General features: G+C 40.7%; 1 protein-coding gene across 1 annotated transcript in view; it reads right to left on the reverse strand.

Moving 5' to 3' along the window:
• The window catches only part of LOC145212704 (ADAMTS-like protein 1), a 59701-nt gene extending 49081 nt beyond the window's left edge, over window positions 1-10620 (reverse strand). Inside the window, exons 1-5 of the mRNA XM_080080929.1 lie at window positions 10499-10620; window positions 5175-5237; window positions 3900-4003; window positions 3142-3199; window positions 2505-2744 (exon numbers count right to left, since the gene is read on the reverse strand). Coding sequence (XP_079937055.1) covers window positions 2505-2744; window positions 3142-3199; window positions 3900-4003; window positions 5175-5237; window positions 10499-10549 — 516 coding nt within the window. The 5' untranslated portion in view covers window positions 10550-10620. The remainder of the gene's footprint in view (window positions 1-2504; window positions 2745-3141; window positions 3200-3899; window positions 4004-5174; window positions 5238-10498) is intronic.
• Window positions 10621-18348: the final 7728 nt, after the last annotated feature.

Consider the following 18348-nt stretch of genomic DNA (forward strand, 5'->3'; position numbering starts at 1 on the left):
ATACCACTAATTCTTGCGAAAAGTCACTTTAAACGACTAAATTCAGACCAACGCATCCAGTTTGCGTTCAAGGAATAGAGCTGCACGATTGTTTTAATTGAAAATTTAATATTAATTTCAGAAGATCAATATCCCAATTCTCTCTTTCAAATCTTTAAAAATCTAACCAAAGGGATGAATAACTACAAAATTAAAAAATTAAATTAAAATATGCCTTACCAGGATGCGGAAATAATCTTGGCTTCAAACGCACCAGGTTGAAAAAACGTGCTTTAAAATTTAAGTCGTTTTACATGAAAACGTGATACAATTTTAAACAACATGTTCCATGCAATAATTTTGAGTTTGTGTTTGTTTTACAGATTTGTTCCAATTGAAAATGTTTCTCCGTCGATTGTGGACGTTTTTTGGCGTCATTGGACGAGCGACTTACGTAACCAAGTCATAGTTTACAAATTGCCAATTTGCTAACCACAAACAAGAACAGCAGGCAATGTGAGGTCAAATTGCCACCATTCGACATGTTGTTTTCTCCCGTAACAATTAACCACAACTCAGCTAAAATTTAAATTAGGTGCGCTGTCATTAAAACCTTACTTGTATGGGCCAGTAAAATCAAACTTATAAAATACGTAACCAAACACAAACAGAGCTGTGAAAAAAGTATTAGGTTGGAGTTAAATTGCTATTAGACATCGTACCCAAGACAGTTTGGGCAAATGTCACTATGAGTGGGGAAAAAAATTTCCTTCACTTGCAGGCATTTCAAAAGCATAAAAACTGTATGCAAAAAGCAGGGCTACACAACGTATTAAAAGCTTCCCATTACATCAACAACCAACCAAGACGCAGCCACATGAAATGTTACAATTATCCGCCGCGTACGTCACAAAGCCCCTCTTCCAGAAACCTACTCCCTTGCAACGCCGACGATGACGTAAACATGACGTCAAACACTTGACAACTAATCGACTGTCGACATTTGGAAGCTTTGCTTTCTATTAGCAAATTGATTTCAAGTGGCAAAGGTTCGACAGGTAGCACGCAAACGGGGGCCATTAAACCTTGTCGTGTGTAGGGCCGGTAGTGGCAATTGGATAAGCAAGCAGTTTAAGTATCAGTTAATGGCTCTGGCTGTATCGTGTTACCCATTAAACACACGAAATGGTAGATACTTAATCAGCGAAAGTCGGTATCAAATATCGATCTATCCGCAAGCTGATAGGGTGCAAATAGAAAACACTTCAAATCGTGTTTCTAAGGCTACCCAAAAGGAAAAAGATTCAGCTTTTGTGTGTATTGTTGGATTTGGCTTTAAGTAAATTATCCTTTAAAAACCATACATGAAGGCTGTTGATAAAAACATAACCCCAATGGTTTTAAGGATATGACATATTTACTTAAACAAAGAGTTAACAATGACCAGAGTTTACCTTCATCTACGCTCCTAACCCATTGAAACTGTTTCAAAAAATTTCCATACACCAGTTTTAACAATTACAAACTGGCAGAGTTTTGCGTATCACGTGCATGATGATGTCACGACGGAAGTTCAAATCGGTCACCTGATCGCGGTGCCGCGTCACCAGACGATACGACCCGCAAGTTATGCCGGGGATTGCATCCCGATTGTTACCGATTACTGCTTTACACCCTTAATCAAAAGGTATCGATATGATTGTGCTATTTATGACAACAATGACGTAAACCATGGAGGTACAATTTTGCGTCCGAATTTGGCGGGCGATCATAACGTCATTGGTTGTAATTAGTGATGCACCGAACCCGCCTAAAAAGGTTCGGGTCGAAACCGAATATTCGGCCACGAGGCCGAATAAATTCGGCCGAATCAGGCCGAACCTAAAACCGCATTTCTTATGGGTGTTTTTAACTGAACCGTGTGTTGTTGATGCAAGTGAACTCAATTATGAAAAGCCAAAACTACTTTTACAATGCGAATACTTCACAAAACTTGTAATATTTCGCAGACAATGTAGCAAGTATTTTATAGATACAACAAATAGTTAATTTATGATGTTTCGTATTGGCGAAAATGAAAGTTTGGGTATTAATTCCATGCAATCAAAAAGTTCGGTTTCGGCCGAATTTTCAAAAAAGTTCGGGCCGAAACCGAAACATCGAAAAACAGCTTATTCGGCCGGAATGTTTCGGCCAACCGAAACTTCGGTGCATCACTGGTTGTAATGATAAACTGTGCAAATTGTCTGGGATTTTCGTCTGGAAAGTTGTATCATGTTTTAGATCATTACACAAACCTAAGAGTAGGGAAAAGTGAGCAAATGATGGAGTATGTTCATTAAGTCAGGACACATTAACTTAATTCCACATTCCTGTGGCATAAATCATCCGTTCTAAGACACCCGGTTTAGCTAACATAAACTAATTTGTAAGTTAACAAGCAAGATATAAAAAAATATCCTTAAACACAAACCGATTTACAGTTCATTTAATTTAAACAAAACTTATAGAAAATGCCTTTTTACCTGACACGTTCCGTTGATGCAGACATCCATAGAGTCGTCAAAGCATCTTGTTCCGTCTAGCACCTTCAATGACTTCATGGCGCTGACATCAGCGTTCCTAGCACGACAGAATAGCGAGCAGGGACGCCGTTGGCGATGCTCATCATCTGGGACCCAATCGTACAGCGAACCTTGATGTGGAATCGCATTGTAGAAGGCGCACTGCTGTGAACGATAGTCGCTGACCGGTTCTGGACAGGGCTGTATTGAAAACACGGCATTATGTGGACTTCGAACTTGGATTTAGAAAACACTCAACCACAAGCCAGTCAAAAAACAAGAACACATTTTCTTTTACATGGAAGGCCAAAAAATAATACAAAGTAGACTTGTTGATTGGTTTGGTCAAAGAAAATTGCAATAGATTCCTTTACAAGAATATTTACATCGAGGAACATAGCAACCAACTAAGGTAGGTGGCTTCAATGTCAAAAAACCTTTACATTGCTTTGTTATGTAAAGCAGGTGATTTTGGTACTCAGGGTTTTGTGAGATGTTAACGACTTTGAATTGTCGTAAATAATTGCCACATCATGCGGGGTTAACAGTTAGTACTCTCCGGTATGACAGGATTTATTGTTAGATTTGCTGCACATACCTGGGATTTGCATATTCGATAACGAATCGATGTTCTCTCATCGCCCTTGCAATTAGATCTGTAAATAGTCGTACAAGTTGTTAAATCATGCTGGTGATTCATGGGGTGTTTCGAGCTATTTATGGCTTCCAATAAGTTTTAAGGCTTGGACCTCAAATATATATACAGTCCCCACCAAATCTGCAGCTTTGTAAAACTTGCACAACAAGTACACTCGGCACTACAGCACATTTAGTCTTCAATCAAAACATTATTTTGCGTGCTATAAAATATGCAGCTGCCCATCTGCACGTAAGCACTGCATATATTCAAAGTTCATTTTCGTACAGGACGGTTAACAACAAAAGATCGCCTGTTAACTGCGGCAAAGAAAATACTTCAGCAGTCCTGTGTGACAATGAAACTTGTGTGGACCGTACAGGCTTTGCAAGTGCTCTCGGATGCTTTTCTATTTGCAAACCGATAATGGCATGTTTGATTGCGGTTTAGGAGCAGGTTAGCAAAGAGGTCTACGTGCCACCAATGCCCCTCGGCTGCGGTGACATAAACGTGATATTTGGGTCACAGCGGGCGAATGTTAAATGTTGAACGGCAGAACCATTGAAACGAGTACTGTTTGATCGTCAAGCAAGCTATTTACATTCCTAATATACGTAAAATGCTTATGTTAGCATCTAAGTACAATTTAACGGTTGTGTACAGGCCTTCTGTACGGTTTAGCATCAGCCTAAAGTGCAGAAACCCCGTTTGGGACTTACCCGATGCAGTGACGTCTTGCTTGCGTCACTCCGCCCCCGCAAGTTCTGGAACATTCGCCCCAAGCCTCCCAAGGGGTCCACTGGATGCCGTCGTTCAATGACAGCTGTGCAAAGAGAAGAAAGATGATCGATCGGTTATTAACAGCAGCTCTCATTATATTGTGTTTTGAGTTATGTTGCCACCCGCAAATTGGCGTTGGCAAGGAAACAGGGAAAACAACCTTGAGTTTACGCAACGCCGTGCATTTGAACCTGATTTTGTCAATATGTATATAGACACAATAGATTGGGTATCGCAACTGTACATAGACATAAGAGCTTGGATAAGCTACTGGTTATTAAACACTCTTGTGGTAGTCACATACTTGTATTGAACCGGTTTAATTCCTTCGGGACATCCGGAAAATTTAATAAACAACACACGTTTGACATTTTGACCACTTAAATTAGTTGATTGTAGGTAATAGCTTATTATGTCAAAATTAGTAAAATTGTAACAAATAATAATGATTGTGTTTTAAGTTAAGAACAGGAATAGTTCCAGCTAATTTACTCCTAGTGTGCTGTCAAACTTTCAAATATTATCACACCTTCGATTTTGGGGGGCATGTAGGCGCTGTTGATTTATGGGTTTTACATAATTATGCGCTGATTTGTAACCACTTTCAAAAACCATACACCCTTCTCTGTTAGTGATCGACGTCTTTTCATGACTTCCAAACATAAATTAAGGCGTATAGGGTGAGCCTATATCTGCATTGATGATGTGTTGCTAGACAACAGCAAAAAGGGGATAGACAGAAAAGAAAATATATGGTGTATGAATCTGACATTTAATGTGCGAATGTGATATTTGCACAAATTACTGCATATTTGAACTTTTAAGGAGGAATCGACCGTGATCCAACATTTGTGGATAATGACCACACTTAACTTCTATAAAAAAAGTTCACATTGCTTTTACAAGAAATATTCAATGAGTCTTTGGGTTTAACTTTTAGAAATGTTTTTGGTTATGTCATTATCGTATTGAAAGAAAGGCAATGCGCCGTGACAATCTGCTACCACAGAAAACGAATTTACACGTAAATGTTAAAATATTCATCGTATATAATTGGCTACAGTTAACTTTACGAGTGATCGTGGGTGAATGCGATATTTTATAGTCAATATTATCCGTTAATGTATTAGTTGACAGACGCCTTTGACTGATGTATTTTCGTGTCACAACATTTCTTTAGCTTCGTAAAAACAGAAGATAAAATCACGGCGTACCTGACTCTGATTTTTACTGTTCGTGCTGAGGTCGCTCTTGGCAGGGAACATTTCCACGATGACCTGATAGAAGGAAAGTTTGTGAAATTAGAAAACTTGTACCTTACGATTTTCATAACGTACTAAATCACACCTTGATACGGTAGTACATTTGTGTGTAGGTATTTCATTTATTAGTCATTCGACTAAATTTGCGATAATGTTTTAAGACATAGGGTTTTAATTTAGACAATCTCTACTAAATTTGGGATTCTTAAATTTGAAAACAAAAGAAAGCTCTAAAAACGTATATCATGTGTTGAACGTAGTACAACATAGAAAAGTGATTTCACGCACCTTTAGCTATTCCACTAAATTTAGAATTCTCGAAATTTAAAACGAATAAAGGCTCTAACAATACATGTCATGTATTGAACTCAAAGCAAGATAGGAAAGCACCTTCAAGCATAATCGTCAACAAGAACTACTAGCACCGGTTTCGATATGCATTACAGTAAATCTTTACAAAAAACAACAACAAGCGGATTTGATTTAATGTCGCAAGCATCATCTGTCAATCATTTTCTCCAGAGGGAAATGAAAAGGGGGGATTTGCAGTGAAGCCCGTCGATATGAATTCCAAGTGGAACAAAACAAGGCTATAATTTTCAGCCAAGCGTCCGCATTCAGCCCTAACCGTGACGCGAGAGGACACTGCTCGGGTTTCAATGCGGCGATAATCCAACCGACAATTTTGCTTGCCACAAGTATTGGTTTACGACGAACTTCACGTTTTCGAAGCTGTTTCACTGAAATATTGCCGTATGTCGATTCTCCTGCCTGAGCCGGGGTAAAAACATTTGTGTCGCCAAAAAGTTTTGGCACGTAGAGATTTTACTACTTTGTAGCTACTGTGCCGTTTGTTTCGTAAGTAACGTAAGTAATATCAAAACTCTTGTTTATTGGTAATTACACAAAAAGGTTGAATACGAAGTAGTCTTGGTAAAAACAAAACAAAAACGACATTTTAGGAATCCTACAGCTTTATCCGATTTGATTATAATGGCAAGTTAACGAATACCAGTCGCACCTATATCCAATTACTATGAAAAGTATTCACCGTGCGTATTGTATAAACTTGGACGTGGTTGCCCTCGAAACGATCATCACAAATCCAAACTATTACGTCAACTAGTGATTTTGTTGCGGTACTTTTGAATTTCAAAACTTGGCCAAACACAAAAACATACTTAAAGGCTTTCGCACTGGGTTATTGCATAGTGATGTGATTGAACAGAAGGCCACACGCGAACAGGATTTTATGCCTGTTAACTTTGCTGTCGTGTACGAAAGCGTTAAACTTTACTGCGTTCCAAAGGTTATGATGAATCAACTGGTGTAGATGCACGGTGATTGGGAAAGCAAATAGGCGAGTCGACGGTAAGGCTTTTTACGCACATTTGGATACAAATGAGATTACAGTTCAACTTTGAGGCTTAGAGTCGCTTCGCTTTTAGCACGCGACCTTTTGTCGAAATCAATTTTTCTCAAGACATGGAACTAAGCCAAACTTTGCACCCAGTTTGAAAGTGATGATTTACACAGGGTTAATACCACTTAGAGTGAATTTGTCATGGTATAGGCCATAGGAAGTCATATTTTTGCAGAACAACTTGCGAGGTAATGTGGTAATAAAACTCGTGGGTAACGTTTTGTCTCTGATATCTGTCAATTTAACGACAGAAAAACGTTGATAACCTGCTATTTTTGCCCTTATGTGCTCCCAACGACCTGTGCCTCAGAAAATCCAAAACAAATTTATTCGATTTAAGATCGTTGATCACCGGCAGCAATCTTCATTCATAGTACAAAGGAACGTTTGTTAAACAACCTGAGTGGACTGAAAGCAAATCGGGTCAACAACATTGGGATTGTGGAACGGAAATCTGCAAGTTTGCGCTGCATCAGTTTCGGAAACGATCAACGCACCAACGAGTCAGGCGCTCCCCTCCACCAACCGCCATTTCACAACATTTATCCAAGCTACAAGGCTTAACGGATCGAGGTAGCAGCCACATGCAAGGAACCGTCCAACCCCACACGCCTGTGAATATCGAATAACAGGATCTTTCTAAAGCGCAACAAAGTCGACTGAGCACGGCCCCCTGCGGCCATCTTGGGTGTCCCGCGCTGAGTGACGTATAAACAAGGGGTCTACACATCTCCATCCAACCCCAACTTTGCCCCTTTAATTAAACTACTGGGTCTCCATGGGCTGTGACGCAAATGGAAGCCAAGGGGATGACCTAACATGGCCATGGAATTTTCTGGTATGGGAATGATGAACGATGCTTTTCGTAACATTCAGGCAATTGTATCGATAATTGACGTGGAGAAAGGGATGAAATTATTGTTATTGCAATTTTCCATTAGCTTGAAATGATACGTTCCTTTTATTGCTAAAATTTGCACCATTACCCTGAAACAGGTAGCACGTTTGTCTGGAGTCTTGAGAAACGTTTGCACCGCTTTCCTGAATTCACACACCGCAGAAATCGTTTAACCTGTTTTAAATCCCTAAAACAAACCTTTTAATTTTTCTGCCATTCAGCACCATTCGTCAACTCCACCACTACAAACATTCAAATGAGCATTGTTGTGTAATGTTTACCACTTTTGCGGCAACCAGAAATAACAGGAATATTGAAATTTTTAATAGCTACCGCAGTGATCGACTCGTGCAAAAATCGCTGACTAAAATAGATGTCAATCGCACGATATCGGATCAAATTCGCGCAAATTGCCTCCGCCTAGAGATCATCGTCGAAAAGCAGCAAAGTGAGCAAGAAGCGGAAAACATCCGGTAAAGAGAACGATTGGGTGATCGACTGTTTCGTTCTTAGGTTACCCCTGAGATGACCGCGCTTGATATACTTGAAGCAGTTAGGAGTCAAGTTGTTATTACACTTTATTTATTATCGCACCAGTCGTTTTTCCACAATGATTCAAGTAAAATTCAATGGTTCAATACGAAACAGAAAAACTAATGTGTTCCCTTATCTATACTAAGTTGTACGCTATTTACAATAGTTCGCGGTGCAAAAAAACGTTCATTTTACCCCTCATTTGTTCAGCCGTACAAAGATGTTATTGAACCAACCGGTAAAAGGAATGTGGGGAATAAAAACGATTTTAAAATGTAGTGTAAACCTATGAACAATATTGTCAACAAACTACTTCGTTTTATGTTGTGTAAAAGTGTATTGAAGAAGAGGAATGTGGCAATGACGGGGGTAAGTCAATCGAGGTCGTTGCAGTTGATCTGTAGCGAGTGAACGTAGTGTTTACAGTAAACATCGCCTACAGCACCCAAGCCCTGATTCTCAAGCACCTTTCAACGAATCCTTTCACCCTTAAGCTCTGAGATGAACCCACAATTGTCACTATTATCTGTAAATCGTGCGGCAACGCCAGGAAGTAAATAAAGGGGTTTGGGGCCTTTGCAGGGTCCGTGCACTTTCTGGGCCTCCACCTATTGGGAGCAAACGTAATACAAAGATAAAGGGCAGCTTGGCGCGTGTCACTCAATTCTTCTGTCACAATCGTGGACGTTCTCGAATATATACGTCACAATGGATCTCGCGGGTTTAACGCCTTTGTCACGTGCATTCAGGCGAGAAAGCCCGGGTATATTGTGCTGCCGGTCACCTTCCCTTAGTGAGAACGATATGGAGGTTAAGCAGAACATTGACGGGCCGCGTAGACGATAACAAATTGCCTTTAACTTTACGCTTGATCGCCGCGGAACGTCAACATATTATTCGTTTAATGTAAAGCTATCACGTAAGTGGTTTTTCAGATCTTTTTGTAGATAAAAGCAACAGGTGTAACTTGGTTTGCGCGTTGCCTGTCTTTGTACTTTAAATGACGCAATTTAGGGTGTAAGCGGTCGTTTCAGAACAGGAGTGCGAGACTGTATGTCACAATATCTTCTCAAACAGAGATGCCGAAAAACTTTTTCTAGCGACACTTACACGTACACACAAATATGTCACTGTTAATAGCCGCCGATGTACTGGTCAAGGGCGTTAAAAAAGGCAAGAAAATTACAACTTCAACCCACTAGCAAAGCAAACTGTTTATTGCTAGATATATGCCATTAAACGCATTTTTGAGATACACGAAACCCTGCGAATGTGGCCCCGTCGTTGTCGCCTTACCATCCACTTAGAGACGCCGGCAGAAAAAGCGCGACCTTGTGTGGTCACTATATGCGGTGAGACTTCACTACAGGAGCAGATTTCACACCCACCAAAAATGTAACTCTCCTACAGAGAAACGGTTCGAGGAGGCGCAATATGCAGACATAACAAGGTTGTATATCGTCACGAGAATGAAAGAAAAAAATACCCAAATGTTCGATGTCACATTATTTTTACCAAAGAAACTTTAAAACTTAACGCGCACTTCAGTGAGTAATACTTGCTAACATCGTTTTTTTTTGATAACTTCTGTAGCTGACCCGTAGTGGATCATACATGTAAGACGCATTCATCACACAAATAACATTAGTGTGTCGGTAGCAAATATAGAAATAGCCTTGAAAATCGACACAATTTTCGCCTGAGACAAATGCACAAGCTTGGCTAGGAGAATTATATTAAACTTCAAACGTATTTAAGCCATTGCAAAGGAGTGTGCTTTATTGACAACGAACATTTACTTTGAAATCCCATCATGCGTTGAAGGACCAATTTCTCGCAATAGCGGGAAACACTGTACTAAACTAAATATACTGTAGAGCTGGGATTGGCAAGCCCAGTGTCTGGCCGTGAGGAGTTTATTACTGGTCCGTGAACTTTTTCAGGTTAAATGCTTTCTTGATTTTGTTTCTAGGAATGATAAAACGATTCATGTATATAACTTGTCTGAGCACTTGGCTGTAATAAATTTCATTTGCTGAACATTCAGAGAATACTTGACAAAATGCGTGGGCATGTTAACACACAAATCAGAACAAAGTTCCTTGAATTACATTACTTGTTGTCAAATATCACTTTGGCAACGTCGGGTCAAATCACTGAAACCAAGCTGTTTTCGCCTGACCCACGTGGCGAAATGTCAACAGTGGCCAGCGGCTTTTAGTCACTGAGTTGTCGCAAGCTGTCGATTGTGTCATGGAGGGCTTACGCAAACATCAATAACAAACGCCATTCTCACGCAATAATGAAACAGAGCACAGGTTCTCTTAAGCAACATCGCCCAGTCTTTTGGTTAATCATGTTATGAGTTTGTAACAAGATCTGTTAAAGACCGTTAGTCAACATCTTAAATTTAGTACTTACGGTTGTCAAGGTCAAAACCAAGAATGTCCTACTCCATAGGTACAAGTCCATTCTGGCTTCACCACGTTTTTTTTGTGTTTTATGAGACAAACTTAAGATTACACATGAAATCTGCAAAACATGTGGTAACATTTCAGTAAATTTTGATTTTCTCACGCCTACTACTGGCCACTGAACAGCTCCGCAACTTCTGGCGGCCTTTTGAGACGAGGAATGCGGCCAAAATCTGAAAGTAGTTTGTGCGCTACACACCAAACGTAACGATGTAAATTCCGGGTGAGCAAAATTGCACCATTTGGTTTTACGAGGCATGCAACAAGGTAAACAACATTGCCTGCAAGTACTGGCTGTCGGACATTAACCAATAAAATCACTGCGCGGCTGGGCTTTCAACACAAACCCGGATCAGCAGATAGCAAACAAAATTCACGTTTGCAAAACACAATCAGGAGCAAGACTCATGGCCTTGTGACGGTCAGGCACGTAAGCGCTCGGACATTTGTGATCAACACTATCCTGTGGTTTACTATTAGGATGTATACTTTGTCAACTACCTGCCAGAGCCAAAATGCTATCACTGAACTGATCTACGCTAGTATCACCAAGCATCGCCAAACATCAATCAGCAATTACTGGCATAATTGAGGAAAGCGCCTCTTTCTGCCAGTGCTTTCAGCGTCCAGCGATTTGCAACAACATTCGCAGGCAAGATCAGCCACTGCGCGTTGTTGACTAACGCCATGCCTGTTATACAAGGGGGAAAGGCGAGAGCGCATACGAAAAACGCGCGCCTCGCAAGCCACTGTTCACTATTTGTTCTGTGTACATTGCGTATTTGCAAAGACATAAACTCCCTGATTTATTTGTTTTATCGCAACACAACTCATTGATGTTTGGCACATGCATGACGTGCATGCTTAAAAATAATATTTTTTTACAGAACCACCATAAACTCAAAAAAAAGTTAAAAATATACTTAATTTTGGAGTGAAAGGATGTGCTTGTAACCATATGGGTACAAGCAAGGTCATGCCAAGCACAAGGGTTGCTGGAAGGTAAGTTTATAGATACTAAATATTGTACAAAACATGAATGTTGTACCGATATCCCATATGTACCGATTTTAAGACCATCTGCAATTCGTTTGATGTCCAGCTATATCCAAGGAAATGTTAAACATGCTTTGCTGATAAGTGAAGAAACCACGACCAACCGGCATTACGACCACGAAGTCAAACCAGTTAGAGGTCAAAGTTTATCTCAAACAAGCAAAGTCAATACCTTGACAACAGAAGGCACCACACCACTTTATCATGGCAGTTTCGACCTTCGGCACCTGATATTAGAATAGCACTGATACAGGGAGTAACTAACACAGTACAATGTTTACCTACAAAATGGCAAATCTGGCGTACCTTGGTAAAGTCGGCTGAATAACAACTTTTTTATTTGAAGCACTTTCATGTTTAGCATCAACAATTTTTTAGTTGGAACTTATAAGAAAATTCCGAGAGAAGAAAGTTGTACAGTTTGTAACAATCATATTTACAGCATATTTTTGTCACAGAGCCGAGTTACCAAATCAATTACACTGGATTCTTTTTCAACTCAATCGCTCAGGTCCAGATCCACGTTTATTGGTCCGATGGAAAAAGTGATTTTGTAGCGACACATTGTTTTTAACACCAGCCAAATGTACAGATTGGAGACTGACAGAAAAAAGATTGCATCACTGACAGTCCCGTGCAAAAGGCGGCGCCAAACTCGACAGCAGCAGGAAGACTGTGATCAGGACCGCTGTGAATGAATCACAGCAAATTCAATCACTGATCCAAAAATATCCCAACAACGCGACGAAACGCGACCGAAACATTTCAGCGCTGAAGGAATTTTCTTTTCAGCACGGAATACAACAAAGTGGTTGGACCCGCCCATGAGTAACCGATGATCGCAAATAGCCCGAGTGGGTGTCGGGGTTGCATGGCTGCTGGACCTGCAAGGAATACCGTACAGGTTCAAGTTATGTCTCGTGTCTACGCCCTTGCGCCTGTAATTAGGGATGAGCAGATTTTTAACACGCCTTGGTTTAAAACGTGCGAAATATCTATTTGCCACTACAATCGTCAGGACGTCAATGCGAAATAGTTACGTCAATTCATGAAATGTTATCAACTAAGACTACATTGAGTGACACTCACTCAAGTATTAAAAAACACAAAAATATGGTTATTTCACCTATAGTACGTTATTTAGAAGTCCAAAATTTGGAAATGGATTTGAACGGTGGGACACTTTTACAATATCGAAACAACCGCCACAAAGACTCATTAAAATATGCTACATCATTGTTTTTTTTCATATTTTGCTCACGTCATGCTGCGGCCAGTCACAACTTGCAGGTGTTTAAATCGATGGTGGTTACGTCATGACACTGCAAATCCGACTGCGGCTTATCACAGGGCACGCAGGCAGTAATAACCAGCCAGCTTGTAATCCTCAACTCAAATATTTGCTCGCCTAAGCTGATGTTGTTGGCTTCTGCCCATTGCCAAGTCACCACACCCACCCCCGAAACCACATTACTCGTTGGGCTCGAACACACACAAGAACTTAAGGGATTTGAAACCCACGCAGTCGTTTATCATTCGGCACTCCTATACACCCATCTCAAACCAAGCACCAGGCGTAAATTGTCCTTTGTTTGGTATTTTGAGGTGGAAAAATTTAACAAAACGGAATTTCAACACGTTTGACATGCTGATTTGCAGATACAGGGCAGTTTGAATTCCTGTTCAACGCAATGTACCAGCTTTTTGCTTCCTAAAGGGTTGATACCATTTAGATTTACCCATCTTTTCTTTTATATGCACATTTTAGGGAAAAAAGTAATAAGGCAATCTACGTCTAAGATCTTAGAAACCAGGGACCCTAACACAGCAACCCGAATACACACAGTGTTGGCCGGAAATCCTTCTCGACTCTTCACAACGCATCATCGACGGGGAAAAGGATTTATCCCGAACGGCATTGCCGCGTCATCTATAGTTCCTTGTGCTTGTCCAGGTGCCTGGAATGTCGGTTCCCACGACACGACATAACGAATTGAGCCATAGAAGGCGGTACTTAGCAAACAAGTTCAAGTTGATGGAACGCTGATTTGAAGGCTGGTATGGACCGCATGACAACGCATCGCGCCCTTCCCCATTTGAACTATTCTCAAACTACTCGAGCCGGAAAAAATCAAAGCGCAAGTTTTACTCTGATCTCCAAGCCAGTAATCACATGCAGAGGGGCACACCCGGGGCCAGCTGGGTCCACGGGGTCATGTTGGGGTCCCGCTCGTTGGAAGGTGGGTAAACATTATGACGTAGAAGCGGTGGGCCTGGACAATGTACCTGACGATGGATGAAGTTGTATTTTGCGTGGGAATTGGTGTTTTCGCATCTTTTAAATACGGTAAGTTACACCATGCCGTGGACACACATATCAGCTAAAGGTTAGCTTATGGAACTAATCATGGTTCACAGCATGGCGTGGACACGCATATTTTTAAAAATCATTTGCTGCCAAGTTTGCATATGTTCCCTTTACACACGTTTAAGAATCGAACACTTTGTTCCATCATGGCGGCTAAACTGTATCATTTTGTCATGTTGACCTTTTTTACCTTATAAATGAGTCACATCACGCTTGTCGCGAAAACAACCTGAGTGTCGGTCACCGTAGATCCGGTTTGATAGGTCACCTGACAACAGCAATTTCTCTTAGGTGGTCATGCAGTTACTGAGCAGTCAACAAGAGCACTTCCTATAAGTTTACTGGTAGGTTATTTACTTTTAAATGATCGCGAAACACTGATGTCCAGCGCCATACGCATTCCTTTTGCACCAGTAAACATAGTATCGCTTAACTGGATTACCGTGAAAATACAAGACACACAGCACGTCACACTGAAAGTGTCGCCCAATGCCCTGATCTATCCACATACGATTCCAATTGCAGACATCTTAGTGCTACGGGTTCAAAAGCTTTTAGCATGAAGAGTTATTTTTTCCAGAAGAAAGTACCTGATTCAAAAAAGCTTGGTCAAGGTTTAGTGATCAACAACAATAATGTCGGGGGTTTAGATTTAAATATGTCGGCATACAATATGCTTCCTTCTTGGCTATTTAAAGACCGTAAAGTACCGGGTAGTGCCGACGTGGACAAACAGGACAAACCCAAATTACTCCCCCATACGTGAAAAATTCACCACGGTTTTTCCGTTAAAGTGTGTTGCTTAGCAGCCAAGTACCCCTCTTGGGGCGGTGTGTCATCAACGTTGCGCATATTGTGAGTTTACATTTAAACATTGTGAGTTTACATTTTTTTTTTGGTTCGTCATAATCCAGATTCATCAGTACCATGTTTTGTGACTGCATTTTATATTCAAATTCGTAAATTCGGAAAAAAAGTGTTCTATGAGAACAGAGCGCAATATTAAAGATCGGTGAACTGTTCGGTAAAGTATTCCCAACCTACGATGCGATTTCGATCCAAATTTTCGGTGATTTTCCTTAATTCATCCAAACAAGTTGTTCTGCAATGTATAGTTTGATCGCAGCACGTGAAAAAACACAAACAAATATGCATCGACCAGGCTTTTTAACCGATTACCTACTTACTAGAGCACCTTGCAAAATCTTTGACGTCAATCACTACTTCAGGAACCAAAAAAGATTTTTTTGCACAAGAAAGGTTACAAATCCCAAAACACCCCGCAAAAGTCAGTTGCCATCTCCCCTACTCCAGGCAAAAGTCAACAACAGCTCGAAACAATCTTGAAACCGATGGTTGGCGATGAGGGGTGCTTTGGTGCGTCATACAGACTTATTCTTAGAGCGTATGAATGTCAAACCCCAAAACAGAAGCTTCGTTTCGATGGCCTTTTCCTAGTAATGGTGATTTGGCGGGATTTGGGTACTTATGTAATGATTTCAAAAAACAGGTTGGAGAAATCTTTGCATAATGATTTTGTGTTCAGTTTTATGGGAGTAGTGCCAAAGTATAAACAAACGAGATGTACTTGTTAGTTGTCCATCATTTCAAATCAATCATCAAACGCAGAAGCTAGTATATAAAACGGACGTGTTTTCCTATGCAACACTGACACAAAACAACGTACTAGTTTTCTAACTGCATTGGTAAAAGTCAGTTTGAACCAAAACATTTTCTGTTAAAAACTGGCGTTCGTTTGTCATTACAATTGACCACTTTTCTACATCTCGTGAGAAGAAATCGTTTTTCAAGTTCTGCGCGACCGCGGGAGGCTATCTTTCACCCGAACCTGTTGGTTTAGCAGCCCTTATTCCGTCCACGCGGTTTACACAGGGCACAATGGCTCGCGTGACACCCAATTGTGTATTAGGCGATCTGTACAAAGCATTCTAAGTACCCGAAAGATAATGCCCAGTCGTTTATATCGGAAGGGAAAGCGAATGCTCATTTAGGGGCTTATCTATTTTTGCTTCGTGCTTGGGAACTTTAAAAGGCCTCAGCGCTTGATAAGGTTCGTGGCAAAGGCTTTTGATGCGCATAGAATTGCCGCCTCCCAGGGTTTCAGGCCAACAGTTTCGACAACTATTGGGGTTACGTTTAAGGCCACGGCGTGGGAACAGGAATTGCTACTGCTGGTCCCATTTGGGCGTTGCGCATCAGTTAAAAAGAAAGCGCGGTTAAATCCACTGTATACGGCTTACTATAAATTATGTACCAACTTATCCAAAGACACTCGCGAGGGAGCTTTTTGCGCAGTCTGCGTGGATTAGGGTCTCCAGCAAACAGCAATTGTAGCCAGATAATCCAATCCTGCGTCTACGTTGATTGGCGTGGCGAATCAAAACACGGCCAGGTTCACAACCCAAAGCAAAGTTCACGCGTTGGTCACCTGGCAACAAAATCTGTACCTCACGTCATACGTCGCTGTAGCAACCACCGACTGTCAGCGGGAACAGTATAACTTCCGGGCAGGTGGAAATCAAAGCGGAAATTGGCATATAGTCGGGTGCAGCCAAAATTCACATTTAATATTAACATATGCTTCGTCAACATATCGCAAACTGTCGTATTGCTTGCGTTGTGCACAAAACAACGTAAGTACCTGCAGGAAAACACTGGCTATTTTCAACCACTTTGACTGGGAAAACACTGTTACTTGCAGCTGTGTTCTCATCCCAAAAGTTTGATCCTATTCGATATGAAGCCTTCTTAGGGCTTAGCTTCAACCACACTCATTTGGCGCTTAAGTAAAACTAACCACTCAAATGCAACTGCTAAAACCAATTGGGAGCTTTATAAAGGAATATAAAACCAACCGCCATTTCTAAAGAAATTAAGTTTTTAATTGACCTTTCATTAAAAGTTTCAACATTTTTTAGAATTAAATAGTAAAAGTAAACTTAATAGCTCCTTTCCCATGTCTCATGGTACCGGTGGGTGTTTTATAGCGAACATTCATTGCTCTTTTCCATTCATTTCCTACAAAGACGAACAAACCTCAGAGCAAATATCAAATTCTTCCGCAGCAAACGTTCCATTCCAGTCAATCAATCTAAATGTTTTCGCAAATCAATTTCCAGGACTGTGAGTCATACACATACACAATGAAACTAAAACAGAGAAAAATAGGCGGACGTAAGAGCCCATTCTTCCTATCCTAATCTACACAAATAAGCATTACCAGTATAGCCTCCTGCTATCGGAAGAAAGTCTGAACTAGGATTATGATGATTTATAGATTTACTCTGGATGGGCGACGTTATATCACTGCAAACTCTCTGTCAAGTCGAAATTCCTTTCCTATAATGGACAATTGAAGATCAGCTCCAAACTAAAGGTTTTGTGTTTTCTGCTCTACTAATAAACGATCGAATGTTACCACAGTGATGGACTTTTTCAATAGAGCATGGATTGGTTTCAACACCTGCCTGATGTGCTGCCACAATGAGTTCTGTCTCAAATCGCAACAAAGGCGCTTCTGTGTTTCTTATCAGCATCACCGGCACGATTTTGTGCGTGTTGTTCCATGGGCAGTTACAAGCTGTCAAGTCAAGTGAAATTGCATTTGCATTGTCATCGACAAACAGTTTCATAAAACAGTAACGACACCAAAACAACCATGGTTTATCAGTCGCAATTTTTTCAACAGCAATGCCAGCTGCGTGAAGGAATTTGTTACACTTTGTTGTCGGACGTTAATTGTGTACAGATATGTAATCTTCTCAACCTAATTTTGCTATGGTTTACAACTTTATACACAAATTAATAACAGTGATATAAGCAGGATGTTTTTAACGGTCAAACAACAGTTCTACGAACCTAGTTGTTTGCTTCATGACTCTCTGATGTTTTCGGGGAACCTCAGCGGAAAGGTTGCCGATCGGACCACTTACAAAGCGGTTCGGGGCCAGCTAAATTTACACAAACATCACGATTCTTTCCACTGGACAATCGTCGGGCAAACAAGGGTGTTTGGGCTTTACAACCCTGCAGGAACGTTCAACGTCCACATGGAGAAACGGGACACTTGACACGATAACCAATGTTTTTTTCGGTGTCCTTGCTGTTTTACGAAACTGTTACGAAACTGTTCAAATAAATTTTGACTAAACTTGACTTGGAGCCATCGCCGTGTCTGGTTGCTGGTGCAATGTGGCCTTAATTATGCCTATATCAGACGCTAAAAGGGCAGAGAAATATGGAAGTTCCGGAGATAAAATTCAATCTGTACTTCCTGGCCGGGGTACATTTGCACTACTATTTTTAGTTTTTTTTTAATTTTTTCTTGTAACTGTAAATTCACCAGTAGGTGG

Source organism: Phallusia mammillata, chromosome 2, assembly GCF_965637545.1.
Source record: "Phallusia mammillata chromosome 2, kaPhaMamm4.hap1.1, whole genome shotgun sequence".
Classification (NCBI taxonomy): Eukaryota; Metazoa; Chordata; class Ascidiacea; order Phlebobranchia; family Ascidiidae; genus Phallusia; species Phallusia mammillata.